Raw genomic sequence first — 14,253 nt, 5'->3', positions numbered from 1 at the left:
TGGAGGTAGCAAAATGAGAGAGACGGAGAGAAAGGAACGGGAAGAAATACTGAATAAAGATTTAAGGGAGATAAGATGGATGACAGAGATATGGAAGAGGAGGGAAAGAACAGAAAAAGAAAGGGGTGGGGGACAGAAATAAAAATAACTATATATTTTTTGATTAGTGATTTTTATGTTTTTTATTATGTAATCAGAAATCCGAAAGCCCATAGGACAAATAAAGTTTATTATTAACAAGAGATCTTATGCGTTTCTGATACACTTCTGATAATTCTCTATCTTGTTACTTTACAATATATTACCGGAAAACCATCAATTAATTATTGCCAGTTCAACGGCTGTATCTAGTGCGCCGTTAAATTTTTATCCAACACATCCTTAGCTGATTTATATGTTTGTCAGATCAGCAAATGGCAATGATAAATAAAAACCATCATAACAAACATTTACGGAAATAAAACAAATCTCACATAAAACCGGACACATCTCCCTCACCACATAAATCTATCAGCAACAGAACAAAAAATTCCAGACACCATCCTATTCTTCTTGTACATTATTTTTGAATCTTTTTTTCAGATGTTGCTTTCAATTAATCGCTTAGGAACAATTTTATTTAACACAGAAATCATTGCAGGCAGTTGTTCATACAGAGTTTCTACAATATTTTTTCACACATTTACAGATTTTCTTTTATTCTAAATGTACCAAAGCAATAAAAGATAATATTGGTTTTCGTTTGTTTAAAACGTAAATACTTAATGCTGCATTACGCTTTCAGCATTCTAACGATCGACCGGTAAATACATACGTATAGGTTTTTATTTTTTACTTTATACACAATATTTGCAACGGAACATGATTTCAAATAATTAATCAGAAATAGAAAATGAAAAAAACATATTTCCTCGTTGAAAACGTTGTAACAATACTAATAATTTTCTTTGAAATTTAATATTCATGGAATAGAATTGGACCCAGAACTACGCCTTGTGGAACACCTTAACGTATGAAACGAAAAAAAAATGGTTGGATTTAAATTTATAATTTGAAATGTGAAACAAAAGAAAAGAGGGAGTTTACTCAATTTACAGCAATGGAAGAGAACATATAAGAACAGAATTGTTAGTAATTAGTTTTTGAGATATATTATAATGCTTTAGTTAAGTCACTACTGTCTTAGATTGGAGTTTTTGTTTTTCTAAAATAATAACATTAATAGATTTGATAAAAAATCAGTTCTGTTGAGGGAATGTATTTTGACAAGATCTTGTAGAAGTGAGCAAATTTGAAAAATAGATGTAAATCACGTTTTTATAACTGGATGAATGTGCGGAAAAGTTGCTGCAAATGACCGGAAATTCCCGCACCACACCCACTGGCATCATTATTATTCCCGACATTCCCGATGTCGAACTGCGACACTGTTACCACTCCGGATTTTTGCAAATAGTTCCCGTGACAGCCTCGGGAGGGAATTTGCGCCAGATTGGCGCAATTATCGGCGAAAGATGGCGACAAGATATTTGGGTGTAGATGCCTCAAGGTGTGCCGGCGATATCTCCCCGAAATATGAAGCTCGATACAAACTTCTAAGCGAGTTAAATCTCCAAGTTCGGTCCACGGGGATGCTGCTCGGGTCACACCAGTAAAATTTCGTTAAAACTCCTTTATTTAAGCGTAACTCGTGATAGCGTGCGGAGGGGCGTCTTAAAATTAGGGGACTCTTCACAATTTTTCTACGAAATTTCATTTACTCGCCCAGACGAAACTTAAAGAGCAAATAAACCCAACAAGCTCGTCTATCGATTTTTTCGCCGGCCTCGTTTAAATTTCGTAATTATTTATATGAGCCGAGCAAAGGGAGGAAGAGTGGAATTGGAACGGCGGCGGCGTTTCACTGACCCGTTTTATTTTAAATCTTATTAGAGTCTACGACTGTAATCTTGCCAGTGATAAATTTGTGTAAATTGCTATTATTTATTAGCTCGGCTGATACGTCACATTATTTCTGCTCGAACAGAAGGAAAAAACCGGCCCTGAAGAGGCGACACAATTTGTTACGAAACAAATTTGCTAATGTTTACCTAAAGCAGATCGCGTCGTAAATACGACAGTCTCGAGTGGAAGACCGCGGGGGAATAATTGCCAAAGGAAAAATTACAAGTCGAATATCTTCTATCTGGAATAAGTGGAAAACTTAATTAGATCCGAATCAAATTTGTGAATTCGGATAAGTTCGTAATTCACGATTTAAATTAAACCAAGAATTAAATTAGTTTGAAAATGGAATCATTTCCATTCTGTTTCGTATACGCCTAAGGTTTCTCATTTTTAAATTGGATAATCAAACTGAAAAAGTGGAAAGCAACAAAAGACGAGATTTTCTAGGCGAGCAATTTAAAATGAGTTGCTGGGAAGGCTCTAAAAGCCGTAAACAAACACAATTTGAATCAATAACAACAACAATAATAATGACAGAGAAAGTTTATGGTCTTTCTACACAACTAAGTCAAATTAACAAAAAATATCAGGCGTCTAAATAAATTTCTGGTCAAGAGCTCTTCGACAAAAACTTTTTATTTGTTACGTATGTCGTAACTTACAGAGCATCAGTGTCATTTTGTGTTTGCGTCAGTGTCACAGTTTTTTATACTGTGTACTATTTTTCCTGAAAAACAGTTCTTTTCAAACTTATAGTTGTTTACAGTAAGAGTGAGGAAGGTAAAGCTTTCGTTCACGCGAAATACAATTCTAGTGAACGAAAGCAGCCTTCCTCTTCGAGTGCTGTATTTGGTTTTGTTCGATACCTACCTCCTTAGAAAGTGAGTGATGATGTCCTGGAACAGGTGTCGCAAGGTACCAGTGAGTGAAAGACAGTGAGCGAAAGTGAAATGAACGAAAGAGAAACCTTCACCTACTTGTAACTATGAAAACAGGCTCACATTCTAGGAAGTTATCGAACAAAAATAATTTACTACGTTTACGAATGAAGCGCTCTGAAGACGACGCCCATGGTAGGAGCCCCTCGTCATGATCGGGTTCGGGTTTCTCATTACTTACGCAGCAAATTGCCGTCAAACTGAATTGTTAGCCAGTTAACAAAAAATGTTTGCATTGGAAACCATCAATAACGTAATAATTTCCTTTGCAGTTTTGTCTCTAGTACAACTCCCACGATTGTAACGCAGATAAATGTCAAACAGTTATACCATGTCTGTATTGTATTTTAAGCCTTTGCACTTTTGAACGTGGAATGTAGAATGAGTACATCACGAATGTAGGCTAATTGCGCGCCACCAACAACACCACCTAAACATAAATCTTTTAAATGCTGGCTGTTAATGTCATTGTTTGTGGTTTTCATAGTTTCGGCTCGGAACAAATGTGTTGGGGTTGGCACGAGGATCAGTTTAAAAATTAAGAATTTCGTTTTACGGTTTGTGGTGCGGAAGTTGAAGCGGAGTTGTTTCTTTCGGTTTTAGATTGAAATTTCAATGAGTAATGTCAAACTTGATACGATTCGTTCTGGCACAATGAAAAACTAAATTAATCTATTTGTAAATGTTTGCGTCGGATATTTTTCATTTAGCAATTACCGTCACGGATAGCACACAGATAGAGCAGTGAGGATTGATTGAAAAATACACATCCAATAAAAATCATGTTTGGACAGTTTTATTTGTAAATAAACTAGGAACAAAGTGGCGAGTGATGAAATATGAGAATAAAATTGTTAATTTTTTTATGTGGTTGCGTCACTAATTTGGTTTAATATTGTAGAAGGAACTAATAGAAAGGGCAAATTGGAGTAGGTACTCCGCGCGAGACCAAATAACGTAAATTTCCTTTGAAGTTAGGAACGTATTTACAGTAGTAACAAACATAATAGGTGTTTAAGTCAATTTGCGAAGAATAAGACACCGTCAGGGATTAGAATTCCGTGCGCCCCGACGCAAACAACCCCCGGAAAAACCGTATTAAACAAACATTTCAATTTATTTTTAGCCGATTAAAGCGAATTGTTCAATATTTATGAACGGCGTTTGCAGTTTTCTTTATTAAACAACGTTTTCCATCTCCTCCGTCCAATTAATTTTTTCCACCCTGCGGTGTCAATTTCCTCCGGCAGGAAATAGCAAACAATGTTTCAAATAAAAGCCAATAATAATAACAAGGCAACGACGTAAAGAACGGCGGCAGTAAATAGTCGCCGTATCGAAAACAAGTCCAATCTAGATTACGGATGACAGGGACGTAATAAAACAAATAGGCCGCCGTGTGCGATAGCGAGAAAGAAGTGGATGTCACGACGAAAGCACATTCGGACCGGCATTAAACCGATCCAATTTTTCACAACAGCCGTTAGTCTTGACTAAAATGAGTCGAAGGAGATTTGAGAAGTTTAAGGGTGTTGGTAATCGGTACAGATTTTTCACCGCAACTTCACACAACCCAGCTACGAGAGTCTTACTTCTTTTCCACTGCCGAGCAATACAGTAAAAAACTGGAAGTACCCGTTAGAAGACGTCCCAACAGTAATCTTTTTAGAAGACTTGAGAAGATTAGAAGACATTACTATTTAATTGAACCAGTTTTCTTTTGGGAGATTTTTTTTTGGATTGGCGCAAATGATTTTGAAAATTTAGTTGACAAACTTCTGTAATTAATAATATGTGATTATAAATGGATGACGCCCCAGTCCGCCATGCAGCATCATTGAGGAACTGGCTGAAGGAACAGTTTGCTGGAAGATAGATAGATAGATAGAGATGGTTCTTTAGATGGCCACCTAAATCACCCGATCTTACTTCCTTACATTTTTCTTGGGGAAGTACGTTAAATCGTGGTGTATAGAGCATACAACAACCGGGCGTCGTGGCCAAGCGCTTAGGGAGTTCGCCTAGCGTCCGGTAGGTACAGGGTTCGAATCCCAGACCAAGTATTGGATTTTTTTCGGAAGATAAGCGAATGCTGGGTCAGGTCAGGTCCGAACCCATGTCTCACCAGACCCATTCTACATTACCTTCCAATGAGATGAAAAAACCAAGGACTCCTAGAGCAACACCCACCCACCTTCCCAGGGGGAATGAAAGGATTGTCTTTATTCTACGATAGAACAAATTGCAACGATCGGAATTACTACCTCCAACTTCTATTTTTACAAGTCTAGTTCTTCCGTCGCTAGCGACCACCTCAAGAAACAAAAATTAATTACCGCTAACAGGTTTAAAGAAGTAAACTCGATTGTCGAGCAGACACGTCGGAATTAGCGCTGTGCCCGGAACTACCTTTAAGATCGTTTTCTTTTTTCCTCGACATCAATAACCGGCAAGTTGAAAGCTCGCCGGAGAAAAATAATTTTATTTAAAGTTTGCGGTGTTCGAGATGCGCATCATCGATACTTTTCAATTACACGCGGCATCAAACAATTCCCAGGCCCCGGTCCCAATCCGCATCCACGTCCGCCACCCCCGCCGCCACCGCCGCTATCATATCACATATCTGCCAGCGGTAAACTTTTGATGTGTACGTGACGCACTCTTCTCTCGGGGACTTGTCTGATGTATCACCTGACATCCGGCTCGTTACGCAACGGCGCCGCCACGCCACTGAAAAAAGACGCCTCCGTTGCAACCGCCACCGGTATGACAGGTATAACGCCGGCTTATTTATGGAGCCATTCTGCGACTTGTTGAGGAGCTTCCAACAGACTCTCTTATTATCCAGGGGCGGTGGCGGCTCCCATTATCCCCACACGTCGTCGACGGTTCTTACAACTATCCCCGCTCGATTTTATTCGATTTTTAATTATTTGTAAACATCAGGGGCGGGATTTAATTCCGCACTAATTGGACGAGGAGCTGACTAATTAAATTCGACCCTGCACAATGAAAAAATTAATAAAATTCGTCGAGTCTGTAATGAAGAACGGCAATAAATTTCGTTCCTAGAGTGAAGCGCCTCTCGGACAGGCGGATCCGGTGGATTCTGCACTTGCACCAAATAAAATTAAGCAAATCGATAAAAAAGAATATTCTCCAGTAAAGAAGAATCTTTCTGCTCCAAGTCCCGCAACACCAAGAACCGTATTTTCCATTAAAAACTCTCATTTCGTCGAAAATCCTGCTGTAAATTCCTGCAAAACCGCACTGCAGTTCCGGTTTAATTCAACTATTAAAAATTGAAATCCGGCTCGCTGATTCGGTTGTTATTCAATAACCTTTTTAAAAATGGATGTCGGTGCGTTAGTTGGGGGTCAGGTCAGGTCAAGTTTGCAAACTCAATTTGTCGATCGGTGCACTAATCACCGACGTACGTCTGAACATAACCGTTCTTTGCCTCCTGCGGCTCCCGCTTAATCGAACAATTACATCAAGTTAATATTAGGTCTGAAGGGGCCGTCTTAACTACACAAAGTTTTAATGGGTAGTTCGGACTTGGCAGCAACTTCTATTACCTGTCACAGTGAGAATGAATGTCGCAACAATTTTTATTGGCCGTCAAGATCCGACACGATCAATCAAAATTAGATTAATCCGGCACCGGATTGGCCTAATAGCGGTGCAGAAGAACGGCGCCTTTCTACAACCGCCACCGGCAATTATTGCGGCAATTTATAACAATTAGCAGCTAATTAAGAGTAATTATGTGCGGCGGGAGCGACCGTTCGCCGCCTCCGGACTTTCGTTCGGCTAGTTTTTGCCTAGTCGCCTTTATTTGGGGAATTATCGATTCGGCGGGGGCGGCTGGATGGGGCGTATTAATGGCGTTTTCGCCGGTTCGCGTCACATAACAAGTGTTTACATTGTAGACTGAGCCGGGAAGATTTCCATAAAAAGTCAATTGTTCGCGGTGACACTATTCTATGGGAAGCGTTCCGGTAAATGGGCAACAATGATTGCGAATCGATCAGAGACCGCAGCTCCGAGTGCCGCCCCCGGAAGGCCAGATGGAACAAAGAGATACACGCCGAGTGCTGTTCGAATTGATTAGTTATTCGAGAGGCATTCAGGTGCTTACGGTGAAGGTATCTTTGCGGGGGATTTACGAGAACTATTTATTTGGAATTAAAAGCGGAAAGCAGACTCCAGTTAACGAAGCTGTTCGGGCTCCGGTCGCTCCGGACGTATGGAAAACAAACAAGATTAAATTGATTTTCAGTCGAAACCAACTTGATTCTCCTCTACAGTTCTGCAAACAACTGTCCTGCGATAAAAAAAATCAAGAAAATCGAAATAAAAAATAATTATAGGCGAGTCCGGTGAGCTGTATTTTGGAGATGCGGCCAGCCGCACCACTCCGGACTAGACTGGCTTCGCAAACGGTGTCAAGTGGACGCCTCGAGTGCAAAAATGGCGCCGACCGAATTATTCCGGGCGGTTTTTTCCGGGGACAGTGACGGCATCGCAGTTTACACGATCTGACACCTCGCGCTTTGTTTGCTTGCGCTTTCTGAAGACGAGGCGAGTTATCGATTCGGGCCTTGTTTCGGCTGCCGCAACAGAACCAATGATTTGTTTCGGGGGCCCGCAGAACGGACGCCGCCTCCAGCCAACGCACTGACATTGCAAAATTATGGGCCGAATGATGAACACACGAACCGTGCCGTGTGAAATTGTAAAATGAAATACTACCCATAAATAAGCGTGCTGTTAATTTGTCTGGGGCGGGAAACGAGGTTATCGTCTTCGGCTATGGAGCGTTTAATTTGAAATTAATTTTTGTGTAAGCTACTGTCACATCGAGATTTATAAGCGTCTATACAGAGCGGCTGGCATTAAGGGTGCTCTGAGGAACATCTGCTCCCGCTGTTGCTAATATTTCTTTTTCATGAATGGAAACAACTCTATAATCATGCCGGATTCGAATTTTTATTGGGACAAAATATTTCTTGGGGGAAAATTGGAGTAACTCACCAAGGAGCGGTCATAGTCAAGCCTAATTAAAATTTTGCTTCCGCCAATTGTAAACTCAAAATATATGATCGGTTCATCACACACAGCAATTTTTTTAAACAATTTTAAAAAATTGTTAACGTTTTGAATATTCAGGGTGGGATCCTAGTAGGCGTTGAAAGTTTGCCGATCGAAAATTTGTCATTTCTCAAAAAAATTGTTATGTAAAGCACCAATTTTTTTCATTCATCGTTTAGGTAATAGAAAGGTCTATCAGAAAAAGAAGAAAAAAGTGGGGGTTGTCGTTTAAAAAAATTGGTAATGACGTCATTGCGCAAAAACCAATAAGGTCATTTAAACAAATTGTATGTTACAGGATGGAATTTTTGAACGCAATCATATGTTTTTGAAGAATGTTTCATCTTTTAATGCAGATGGAAAGCCAAGAAGTATTTTTTTTATGTTCAGCTGTCGTATCATAAAAGTATCCCACAGAGCTCTCATTTCAGTCCTTCATTATCTTGTACATCTTTATCAGCAACATTGTTGGCAATATTACTTTAAAAATATTCTTATATGCAGATGTTCTTAGACGAATGGTATAGAATAGAGTGTCCTGAAAAACTAATAATTTTCACCTATCGTTAGTACTTTCTTCTTTCTATAATTACATATTTCTTTTTTTATAATCCTTTGTGTCATCCTTCGTTTCTTTCTTAAATCTATCTATGTCTTAGAATTGTTTGGTGTCAATTGCGACGCAGAGCACATAAGAGCCACCTCATAAATTATTTGCATAGATAACTGACTGTTTTATGCGGCGAACCGTCGAAAGACTTTTACAAACGGCAGATTTAGACTGTAGAGAGCTTTCTGTTGAAATGTTCGTCAGTATTGTCCTGTAAGCTGCATTCAAATTGAAATATAACTTGATGATGAAAAAATAAACACAAAGCTTTTGTCGTCCACTTGACTTACATTTGCTGCTTAATTATGAAAAAACCAGTTCAAGCTATGTTCTGTTTTTTTGACAATTAAACTTCAAGTCCTACCCTCGTGATCCTTTCCAGCTCCATTTTAACTCGTAATCCTCATATTCCAATTATTCACAACACAAAGCTCTCGTGGCAGCTGATGTGGATGTTTTTAGTGCGTTTAAAAGTGCATTTAAGTTTATTACCATTATCGTGACTGTCCGATTGCGGATGAAAAGAGTCCAGGCCATTAATCAATATTTAAATTTTCCAACTTTGTTGACCCGTCGAGCTTTGAAGCTCGTAAAAGTTTCCACACGTGAACATTCTTCGCATTGTAGCGAACGAAATAAAAATGAAGTTGTCAGTTTTATTTGTAGCTGTTATAAATAAGTTATCATATTTTACGTGGAAAACAACTAAAAGTTATGGCCCATATTTTCGTATTTAAATAGGACCCTCGATAAATTTAATAGTCGCGTAAAATAAAATAAAATAGGTGGAAATATGAGGCTGTCAATAAAAAAGAAAAATCTGAAGGGAGAAATAAGAGCAAGTTTTATCGAGAAAACAACAATAAAATTTCGCTATTTTATTAAATTGGAAACTTGGCGAATTTTAGTCGTGTTTATATTTGGTTAAGTCGTGACTTTTTCGAGTCGTCTCTACCACCATAGTGGGATCGCAAAGTAAATAAGAACTGTAAGACCTCAACATCCTTTTGAGCCGTTTCTAAAGAAGAATTACGAAGTAAATAAAGCTCAGGACTCGTGAAATGCGAGAAACCTAAAACTTCCCAACTTTAAAACTAAGAGATATGCCCGAGATGCTAATTAATATTTTAGGGATTTTTATGACTCCAAGAACCCAGCACTCTCAAAGAAGAAAAAAATTATCGCGGCAAAGTTTCGCGACTCGATTAATCATTGGCTCGCTTATCGAAATATTTTTAATGGAGTATTGCTGTTTCAGCTAGTTTTTACCGTAATTAATCACCGGAAATAAAATCTAGAAAAAGATTTGAATATTTACTACTCGAGAAAGTAAATCCTGCTAGAATCTGGCGAAGGTTTTTACACCACTCAGGTGTAAGCAGTTATTGATCAATTTGCTTGCAAACAGCGTTTGTTGTATTAGATATGTTGTATAATGTTGCATCGCACACAATAATATTAGTTTTGTTTGGATTGAGTGTGGTGAGCGGAAATACCACAGCACTTAGGCTTCGAAATGCACATGAGCAGAATGTGTTAGCAACAAGGCTAATTAGAAAATCTGCTGATGGGCTCATTACGGTTCGATAATTTTCCAGCATTAACAACAACAAATCTAAACAAGTGTTGAGGAACTGATTCTTCTTTTACTCTCATTGAAAATAAAGGTAGTGGGAAGTTTACACACAGAAGCCCAGCGTGAAAACATTTTGTATACAAGGTGCACACATTTGCACCGTTTAAATTATAATTTACGACCTGTTGTAAATCATTATCCTTGTTTTAAAAGCCATTTCACCAGATGTCTTATTGGCAATCTTCATCAAGTCATTCATTATGATGAAATTGGTACCACGTAGATACGACTTGCTGATGTATCTTTGAGCCATTAACGAAAATAATAAAGGGTAATGGAACTGATGCGAGCCACGCTCTACTTCTGAGATTACATTAACTTGAATGTGTTATCTTCTCTCCCTATTTGATGTCTGCTAAAGGTGTATTCATACTCTTATTGCACCAGTACGGATCTATTCAAATGTATCAAAGGTTTGTTGTCTGATGGCGGAACTTGAAAATTATTTTTTAGGCACTCTTAATGAAAAAGGTAATTTTACGTACTCCCATGCAGACAAGAAGTAACTCTTTTTCGGACGCACTTTTTCGTACGCACTTTTTCGGACGCATTTTTCAAGGTAAGTATGTTAACAATGAAACCGACAAAACCGGCATTGACTGTGGCGCCATCTCTTAATGAAAAAGGTAATTTACGTACTCCCATGCGGACAAAAAGTAACTCTTTTTCGGACGCACTTTTCTAATCATGGACCGTGGATCTGTTGGTCTGTTTAGTAAGCTAAGAACAAAACCTACTAAAACCGAGTAAACGGACTGAAAACAAATGAACATTTGACAATTAAATTTAAGCAAAGTATTTTATTTGCCCGAAAAAGTTTATAAAAGACAGTTTCTAGATTTAACCAAATCCATTAAGAACTAAAGAAAACAAAAAATTGAGGTATTCTGAATTTTAATTTACGCATTCTGTTATTTGATATAAACAATATTTTGATAGATACATAGTCATACGTTTTAATTTAGTAAGTTTCTTATTAAAAAAATTACAGCGCGCAGTTTGAAGATTTAATCCAGTTCACCGAGCACAGTAATCAAAAACTTAATATCCCTCGACGCTTCAACATTTCTGCACTTTTGATAAAGTACTTTACATTATTATCAATTTTTACGCTAGAGAGGTACATTTTGCTTTGAAACATTTATCGTTCAAAAGCAATCACTACGAGGGTTTTTTAGAGTTTACGACTTGGAAAATCTGATATGAACAAATGTGAAATATTAAATGTAACTGGCAATGAACTTGCTAAATTACAAAATTTATTTTGTAAATACCATTTAATTCATCCAACAATAATTGTGAAGAGAAGTGAAGCTAATACAAGTTAATATGTGGTAAATAAGTCATGTTGAAAATATTGTCTCTTTGTAAATATTTCTAGTTGCAGGCTGTGTAAAGTCATCTCAAAACTATTTTTAGTTGGAATTTATTTACAAATTATCAATTTTTGAACAATTTTGACCAACGCCTTAGATTTGAAATATTTACAGATGGTTAAATATGTAGTAGATTATATCATTAAGAGTAGAAGTGAGTTTTTTTGTGCTAAGCCCAGATTGAAGACCGAGACAAGGTCGAGGTCGGCAACTGGGCGAAGCACAAAAAGACCTTCGCGGTGCGTTTGAAGGGAAAAGTATTTTCTGTTTCTTTTTTCAAATCTTAAAATATAAATAGATGGGCAACAATGCCGTTTCACTATCTCTCACTCTTTCCTTCTCCCTCATCATATCGTCCAAAATGATTAAAAGACGTTTTAACCAGACAAAATAATTGTTAATCCTCTTGTCAGGGTTGCTAAAATTTCTTCAAATAGAGTAAATTAATTGAATCGAATTCTTTAATTCATTTCAGAAGTAGAGCTTGGACCAGAATGTCAATTTGAAACAAAATGAAAAAAATATTTTTGTTTTCCTGTAAACAATAACTTTTGACAATGAATCATTTTTATTGAAAGCTTTTCCTCGGACAAACAGTCATAAATTCAGCATTTTGGTAAACGCGACATCTCCGAATCCCAGTCAGAATTCGTATCCGTCCTATTGGAAAACTTTCCATAGACTTTCCAGCAATCCGAACTATCCGTCTTCAGCGTTAAATTTGCCAGCTAAACCCCCAAGACATGAATCTTACCTGCATATATCCTCCCTCGCAGTAGCTGGCGTTGAGCAGCACCCCCACCTTGAACTTGTTGAACTTGATCCTGAGAATCCAGTCCTTGGGGGTCCCCCGGAACGACCGGAACCTGTACCAACAGGTCATCGGCTTCCCGAAATTATCTCCGGTCACTTCCGGACTGGTGACGTCCTCGTAGATCTCGACGGTCTTGTTGCAATGGTCCTTCTTCGGGTCGGCTGCAACAAGCGCGCAGTCAGCGAGGTGCGGCGACACAATCCGCCCGCGGCGGCGGCGGCGGTGTTGATGTCGAGAGCGCGCGGCTCGAATTTCGCCGTCTAATTATTTTATTGGGTGAAAACGCGGCACGATCTGCACTTTGCTCGTTATAATTCCGCGACTTACTCCGGGATTTGATAATGCAACTTTGAAACTTTGATTTTAGTTAATTTATAAGAGGAGATGCCGACTCTTTCGCCACAGGGGCGGACTGGCGGCCCGGAAACTACCAACGAAACGACCGAACTTGAGAGAGTTGGCTGCGTTTATTATTATGAAATATGGAAATTTTCATCTGATTTTAATAATACACAAGCGGGATTTTGCGAATTCTACACAAGAGATATGGGATGGCGGATATCTAAAAGCCACAGTCTGGACGGTGAAATACCGACCATTTTATGCATGGAACGTAAATTCGGTTTCTTATCGAGGACAAAATGGCGCACGAAAATTGTACAACTTTTTTCAACGATACTAGAATGTGAAAGTTTTTTAAATCCAACTCTTCAACTCAAATTAAGTCGAATCAAGCTTTTAACAAAATCTATAACAATTAATTCAATTCTAGGAATAAGAGAGAATTTTCTAAATAATTATTATCACTTTAATTATCTTGTTATATAAAAATGTACAGAGTATTTTTCCTCGACGTTTCCATTTGATTTTTCATATGTTACGTGACGAGTGATGAACTTTCCGAACGACCCTGGTATATGTATAATCAAGTAGCTTTTACCACTTTATCTAACCCAATTACTGTAATTTGTATTATTAATTTAATTATTATGAAGCATTAAATTTAGTAATGAAAACTGCCGGAAAATAAATGGTTGTACTTTATGACTCGTATATTGAAAATTTTTATGGCGCATTTAATTTTTCTATTATTGTGGTCATTTCAAAGTTGTAAACTACAATTTAAATTCTTCCATTACTTCCCGTTTCCAACAATAAAATTTCATTTGAAATCAATGGCTCGTATAAATTACTTAGTTTTATTGCTTTTCCTACCAGGGAAGCAAGAAGGGATTAATTATTGATGTATTGATTCAAAATTTAAAATTTGTTACGAATGTTTGTCAGGAAAGACTGAATTTTTTTAATGAAATTACAAATAACCAATAATCAAAATGGTAAAATTAGTGCTGGAATATTTATTTTGTTTGTTGAATTATGTGTTATTGATATTTAAAATATTTATCCATTACAATCGAAGCAAATTTCCAAGTTTGACTGTTAATAACTCCATGAGCAGAGAGTTAAAAATAAATTGGTCCTAAAGTTTTTTACTTGTATTTCAACATAGAGTCATGTGATGTAAATATTATGTGCAATTTTTAATACACCCTGTATATATTTTTTGCCAAAAATAATTACACATTTTTGTTTGTCTGTTGTAGATCTGTACTTTTACATTCAAAAGCATCTCAAAATTTATTTTAAAAAATGTTTTGCAGGGTTAGAAGTCCAAAATAATTGGAAATGATTTTTAAATGGCCTTACTAAATTACTTAACAACCAATGATCAGATTTTTCAATTGATGGCTTCCCTTCATAATTAATTTTATAATTGGAAAAATTTTTGTATTTTCTCTTCATTGCTTCCCATTCCGTTATCAAGTGTTGGGTCTGAG

General features: G+C 37.5%; 1 protein-coding gene across 1 annotated transcript in view; it reads right to left on the bottom strand.

The window, feature by feature from the left end:
* The window catches only part of LOC138138613 (uncharacterized), a 151,061-nt gene that overhangs the window by 82,579 nt on the left and 54,229 nt on the right, over positions 1-14,253 (bottom strand). Inside the window, exon 2 of the mRNA XM_069058599.1 lies at positions 12,356-12,576. Within this exon, the coding sequence (XP_068914700.1) occupies positions 12,356-12,576 (221 nt within the window). The remainder of the gene's footprint in view (positions 1-12,355; positions 12,577-14,253) is intronic.

The sequence above is a fragment of the Tenebrio molitor genome, chromosome 9, assembly GCF_963966145.1.
Source record: "Tenebrio molitor chromosome 9, icTenMoli1.1, whole genome shotgun sequence".
NCBI classification, from domain to species: domain Eukaryota; kingdom Metazoa; phylum Arthropoda; class Insecta; order Coleoptera; family Tenebrionidae; genus Tenebrio; species Tenebrio molitor.
Note: the sequence above shows the minus strand (reverse complement) of the source record. Positions and strands in the feature narration are given on the sequence as shown.